This window comes from Morone saxatilis, unplaced genomic scaffold, assembly GCF_004916995.1.
Source record: "Morone saxatilis isolate NCDOM2014 unplaced genomic scaffold, NCSU_SB_2.0 Contig12, whole genome shotgun sequence".
Lineage (NCBI taxonomy): Eukaryota > Metazoa > Chordata > Actinopteri > Moronidae > Morone > Morone saxatilis.
In genome coordinates this window covers 5,427,758-5,434,605 of record NW_023339674.1, presented here as the reverse complement: position 1 = coordinate 5,434,605, position 6,848 = coordinate 5,427,758, and the positions used below count along the sequence as shown (strand labels likewise).

The 6,848-nt window shown below is 41.6% G+C and overlaps 1 protein-coding gene across 1 annotated transcript in view; it reads right to left on the bottom strand.

Annotated features, from left to right (window-relative positions):
* Window positions 1-5,379, bottom strand: part of LOC118321824 (glypican-5-like) — a gene marked incomplete at its 5' end in the record, with an annotated part of 37,701 nt that extends 32,322 nt beyond the window's left edge. Inside the window, 5 exon segments of the mRNA XM_035653345.1 lie at window positions 587-709; window positions 1,297-1,356; window positions 1,558-1,739; window positions 3,318-3,500; window positions 4,832-5,379. Coding sequence (XP_035509238.1) covers window positions 587-709; window positions 1,297-1,356; window positions 1,558-1,739; window positions 3,318-3,500; window positions 4,832-5,379 — 1,096 coding nt within the window.
* Window positions 5,380-6,848: the final 1,469 nt, after the last annotated feature.

The window sequence follows — 6,848 nt, the reverse complement described above, 5'->3', positions numbered from 1 at the left end:
CCACCCCCACCACCACCCCCACCCTGGCAACTATTAAGAGCCACACACATACATATACACAGACACACACATTCTCATATGCTGCACTTTTCCCCCCTTTTTTTAAATTTAAAAAATCATTCTGACTCAAAATTAGACACAGTCATGGATTATCACCTGAGTGAAGCACTACTGGCATTTTATGCTTTAAAGTTCTGTGTCAGATAAATGTAGAGAATAAACCCATCAACAGAAGGTGAACTTCCTAACAACATTGCATTGATATCAGACTGACCTAAAATGACAAAAACCTGATTTACAACAGTAAAGTGCTTTTGAGTTGAAGTGGCATCTTCCTCACACACCTACTGGACTGTCACTTGACTTTTTAGTACAGCATAGTGAACCTTTTGTCTGTTGCTTTAGCTTTCTACTCTAGCATACTGGATGTACAATCTCCAATTGTGTTGCATTTTCATCATTTGTCCAATTTGGAACTATCACCATTAAATGCGAGGAATGGGTGCCTCACTCAAGTAGTAATCCAGGACCCCATATTGTGTCTTTGCTTTGCTACTAAGGCATGCATATAACACAACACACACACCTCTCTACGACGTCTTGGCCATTCCAGCATGTGTGCTGCTCAACCTCCATCTCACTCTCACAAAGCATCTCTGGCAGTTCTGAGAAAAACCACTGGTACCGTTGGATAGAGCCCTCAAACTCCCTGAAAGAGAGGGAGAGAGAGCGTTATTCACAGCTGAACGCTTGGGTTGTTGTTAGTTAGAGTAGGACCAATGTACCATATGCTTTTATTTGTTCCAATTTAGACTTGTCAAGTCCAATTCCCTGTGAAATCCCTTCTAATAGACTCTGGTAAGTTACTGAAAGCAACACAGGGATAGGAAACAAGCTCATAGCACTTTTGATAATTACTGCATAATGACAGTCCCGCCTTTACGAAATGGCTATATCCTTTAGGGAGAAAGACACATAAAATAATGATATTGTATTATTCAAATGAAAGTAAACCTACAGAGAATTAAAGGCCTACTGACTGTTTACTGGTGGGGACAAAGTGGCACTTTATTGGCCTATTATTTGCTCTGGATGATTCAAAGAGAAGTTGTCAATGATTGTAAAATACATATCATAAGTACAGGTAGAAAAATATGTTAACTAACAAGGTTTCTCTTGACACTGGCTCTTCTTTCACGGCTAATGGATAGACAGTAAATGACATCATTTTACTTCTTGATTATGGACAAATATTACTTTGATAATAAGAAGTGCAACTGAGGGAAACTAATTTACCTTGAGAGTTTTTTCAGACTGCGACTCTTGTCCCCTCTGGAACCTTTAAGAAGGAATGACCTGGTCGGACAAACAAACACAAACAAGCAAAGAAATACATGTTTAAATTCTGCTGTGACTGAAGGTCAAATGTAAAAAGATACTCTAATGTGTCTCTTTGCAGATTAAATTCACCTACTGTGGCTATATTCTGGCCCCAGATATTCTAACCTCTGACAGAAGAACTCGTACATTTCATCAGATGTATGGGCAGTAACTCACCTCCGGGACTGCTGCAGCAGACGCTGATGAGCAGCCAGACCCGCTGAGGGAGTCGATGTCACAGACGACCTTTCTGAGGTTAGTGATGTAGCAGGGCTCACAGAGGTCGTAACATGTGAGACGGTGGGATTTGCACTTGGCATCATGGGACCGGCTGCCTGGGGTCCACACACCTTCTCTACCTGAGGAAGAGACAGTCTGCAGGGTAGTGTTAGAGGGTAATGATGTGGCTGCTTTTCAGTGAAATGCTAAGTGGAATGTGCTGGAGACAGCAGTTTCTAACCTTTTGAGTCTCACCACAGCCCATCAGATGAGCTCAAGTACCCCTTCATCAGCACCCCCCATCATGTGTCAAATGTGCTCTTTTGAAGAGATTTTGAATAGGATGTTATTTAACACTATCAATTATATAAAAGCGAATTTTGTAACAAGTTTAACATCTAAGACATAGTGACCCTGGCATTGTCGATGTTTAGGCTTGGTCTCCCGTTTTTATATTAAATCATATCAACTCATCAACATATATTTTATATAAATGAGCTTCACAATCTTCCCAACGTCCAGTCAACGCCCAGAAATACCCACTGGGGTACAATTACCCCTAGTTGGGTATTATTATAGCATTTAGTCAAAGACATCTGGATTAATTGACTTATTCTGTCTAGATATCCTACTACCTGGGTCACTGATCATTTTTAACATTCTTAAAAATAACACAGCATTCACCATAAAATCTGTTTATGACACAAAGTAAAAAGCTAAAAAATCCCATAACATACATTCCTTTTTTGTGTACTATTTGCAAACTGTTTCTGTTCGGTGCTGTAAAGAAAAGCAACCCAGATTTACCTTGAAATCCAACACAGTGGAGCACAACACCCGACATATTATAGAAGCCAGTAAGATCTGTTTTCTCCACAGTGGTCTTACTTGTTTACAGAGATTACTGCTGTCTTAAAATTCATGCTGCAATCATCTATTTGCTTTAAATGCTGCACATACCACATAAAGGGTTAGAGGCCAGCCTTTGGTGATGTGTCTAATGAATAAGAAGCGTGATCAAATATTCAATTAAGTGGTATTTTCTTATTAGCCACAATTAGCAGTGTGATTATGCTTGTGTGTGTTTGTTTACCTCTCAGGAATCTACTCTACTAAGTCCACAATGTTCTCTCAAAGTTGGATGGCTACTCTATTTCTTCCTCCAACAGTGTGTGCATGCATGCATGTGTTTGTGTGTCGTCTGTTTGTCCAGAGATTAGCCACAGGAACTTTCTCATCACTCAGAACCAAGCTGCATTCTGGGTATCGGTTGTCCCGCCAACCACAGTCTTTGTCTGGCACTGGATCTGTATTCACACTTTCATACGCACACACACAAACACACACAGACTAAGGGGAACCCCAGATTCTCTGAAGAATGAGGCTGTTTTTAGCCCATCTAGGTACAAGGCTTTTGTGAGGAGATCCAACTGCCAGGCTGAAAGAAAACCCACGGCCTTCCTCATTCTGTGTCCAAAATTCAAATGACTTTATTATTGGGGTATATGAGTAAGGATGGTTTAGCAATCTGTTACTGATCCTTTTTTAATCATTGTATTTTACAGGGGCACATATGACGGGCATGTTTTTTTGTGTGTTTCATCCTTTTTTCAGTAGACATGAATCATAAATGTATTTTAACTAATCATTTAAGGTATAGTGAGTATAGGGCAAACCACTTGCAGCTTTCCCTCCATCCCATCATCCCCCCTGCTTACTGTGGCTGTAATGCGTGGCCCATGCAGTTGAGCGTGCAGTATAGCATCGTTCACATGATTTCGGACTGCTAACAGAGCTAACTCCATGCTGTTGTGGTTGCTGCTGGTTGCTAAAGTAGCAGCTAACCGTTGGAGCAACACCACCAAACTCCCCCAGGGGGCGCCAAGCTCTGATACACCCATCTGGAACAGAGGGAATGGACAGGAAGGGTGGAGAAATGGGAAGAGTGAATTCAGATAAGGGGAGAAGAGGGGGAGAAAGAGGGTGCAGAGAGGAAGGAGGGGAGGGATAAAACAAAAACATGTTTTAATGTTACATTTTGCATGTTTTTTAAAAGCGGGTGAATTGGCTTAGATGTGCTGCATATATTTTACATCAAACAACCCAATCAGTGACAAATTGATAGTGACACTTCGCTATAATTAGAAAAACAGATGGATGGATGGCTGAGCCAACGACTGAGATGACTGGCAGTTTCTATCTCATGACAGAAGAGCCAGGAACACATTTTCCATAAACCAAGTTCCCTTCTGTCACAGAGAGGCTGTTCCTACTTGTCCCTCTGCCTCTCCTTCACTTTACTGTGTGTTTTTCCTTCCTTTCTTTTACTGAAGAGGATAAACATTATGGGAGTTTCTCCATCACACTTTCTTTCCTTCCAAGAAACTCTCAAGCGGGATGAACAGTGCCATCTTCCAGCTTTGTGCTAGAAAGAAGTCTCTCTATTGTGGGCGCTGTTAAAGCTGTCCAGCAAATTTCGAAGCAGCCCAGTAAGATTCACAGAGGACTCTGCCAGTTCTCTTGGCAATGCTCTTGTTATTTGTCAGTCTAAAACTTAATGTGGGAATGATTTATTGATTATAAAATGCTGTGAATGACTCAGACTCATGATTCAGTTATGTGAGAGATGAAAGCATTATTACTTTTTTCCCTTGCTTGTCTGGAGGCAGAAGAAGACAAATACTCTGAGGCCTCTCATGCATTTAAAACAGTATCAGCTACAATACACAGACAAGACCTGAGGAGAATCACACTAAATCTGGAATTAGATATGACTTATCTAAAATAATTTACAAAGTGGCAGAAGGTTTATTTAAAAGAATAGTTCAAATAATTAACACAAATTATTAATTAATAAGAAATACATTGCTTTCTTGCAGCATGTAACTCCCAGTAAAACCACAAATTGACATTTTCACGTCTGTTTGTGTACGGATTAAATAAACAAGGTATAATGTGGCAATTAGTAATACTGAGAGGTTCTGGCATAGGCCTATTTTTTAACTATGGACAGAGCAAGGTTAAATACCCCCAGTCTTTATGCTAAGCTAAGCTAATTGCCTCCTGCCACTGGCTCCATACTTACAGACGTAACCTCTGTAATCTCTCAATGACTTAATGAGAGAGAACACACACACATATACCTCCTTAACATCCTGTATAGTTTGTACAGTATAACTATAAAGGAAACATACACACATATTAAAACAGATAGATGCATACAAACACTTACCAGACATCCTCTCATAATGTTGACGCACAGTCCGGTACAGGGCCGTATCAGTGTCAGCCCCCTGCAGTGGGAACAGTACTGCATCCTCACTAAGCCTCGTCCACACTCTCTGGATAACGTCGCCTTCTCTGTCGCGTTCACAACCTCTCCGGCCAGTCTGAGCAGTCGGCTCAGTGCCCGGCCCACCCTGAGCGCACGGGACAAGCTGCTGACCAGGAGGCGAGGATGGGGTCCGAAAGGGCTGACATCCTGCCGCGTCATCCGCAGGCACTCGTCCTGATTGGTGGAGGGGGAGGAATAGGACTGGGGTGACGTGTGGCCGATTCCGGGATTGAGCAGGCGGCGGTAGACCAACGGGAAAAGGTCATTGTAGAAGTGACGCACAGTGTTGTCCAGTGAGGAATTCGAGTCTCCAGAGAGGTGGTGTTTGATGCTGCTGAACAACTCAAACACTAGGGGGCGACAGTCGGATGCCAGAGCGGAGTAGGCGCTGTCGAACAGAGTGCTGGTCAGGTTAGATGTGAACGACACAAGTGACTCGAAGGTTTCTGGAACGAGAGAAAGGGTCCATGATAATAAGTCATGAATTTAGCTGAAAGCAATATTAAGAAGATTATTAACTAATAGCAGGCTGTTAGTTAAGTTAGCTTATTATTTTTCAGTCTAATGACCCTATCTAGGTGGAATAGCAATAGTTGGTGTAGCGAGCATTTCTGTGCGCTAGCATGCTTAACTAATATGATTTCTGCTTTCATAACCAGTTATGTCAATTCTGTTATTGTTGCTGTATGAACTTGAATAATTTCCTAACCTCAGTCCTGTTGTTATATTAAAGTGGAGACAGGCAATTTCCATCCCTAGCATTTTTCACAACCTATTGCTTTCCGTTTTGGTGGAAGGAGGAGTGACATTAACGTTAGAAGAAAACATTAGGAGTAAAAGAATGAGTTTGTTCGTTCATTCATTTCATTTATAAGTCTCGTAAATCGAGCATTCATTTTCCAGGGAAGTGGCAGACAGAAGTGTAACGTGGATGATTCAGGATTAATGCAGTTTAGGGAATGCAGTAAGTATGCAGAGACTTTTTGGGTGATCAACTAAAATTGGATTAGTTGATTTCAAATGGGGGGCATTGCTGACATAGATACATATGATTCCCACATGTAAGATGTGGCATTTCCATATTTGTGCATATATTAGTTTCCCTTTGTTCCACAGTGTCTGTCTCACTAACCTTGGACTGACTTTATCGTGCTGCATACGAGCCAAAATAGCACACAACTTAATTCAGCCCTGAGCTCGTTTTCACTACCCTGTTATCTATAGTCAGGTGATAATGAGAGGCCCAATCTCAGGATCCACTGTGTTTCCTATGTCCGACACGGTCTAATAAAGTGGACAGCACCCTCAACAGCGGCTGTGTGCCAGTGTGTGTGTGTCTATGTTTGAAACTTGCCAAGTAAAAAGGGTGATGTCAATCTGATGGCATCCTGACTCTCTCACACAAACACACAAACACAGACACCCACAAACACACACACACACACACACCACAAACACCAAAATAAATCTGTTTTATCCGTAACTTTCAGTAAGTCATTCAGTCAGTCAAATGTGCCATGTTTGTGTGTGTGTGTGTGTTCATGTCTTAATCGAACTCCTTATGCTAGAATATTCACAGGTGCTGCAGATCATAGTACAAAGATATTAACTTATTCTCCGTAGGTTGACAGCAATTTATTAGGGAATTTTATTAAATAACACACAAATTGACTAAATAAGGAAATTCATTACAACTCTCCAGGAGAGTTTACAGAGCAGCGACATGGAACTTCGCGTTTCAGTTCTGTACATCATTAACTCATTTTTCTGTCAAATAGATGTAATGAAATGGAAGTTGACTTTGGATTGGTGGTCAGGGGATTGGATGGCGGGTTGGGAGCAGCAGGGAGGGAGCGGCTCGCTTGCCTAAATAACTGGAGTTTGTGTTTGTGGGTGAGATAGTCGTGCGTGCTCA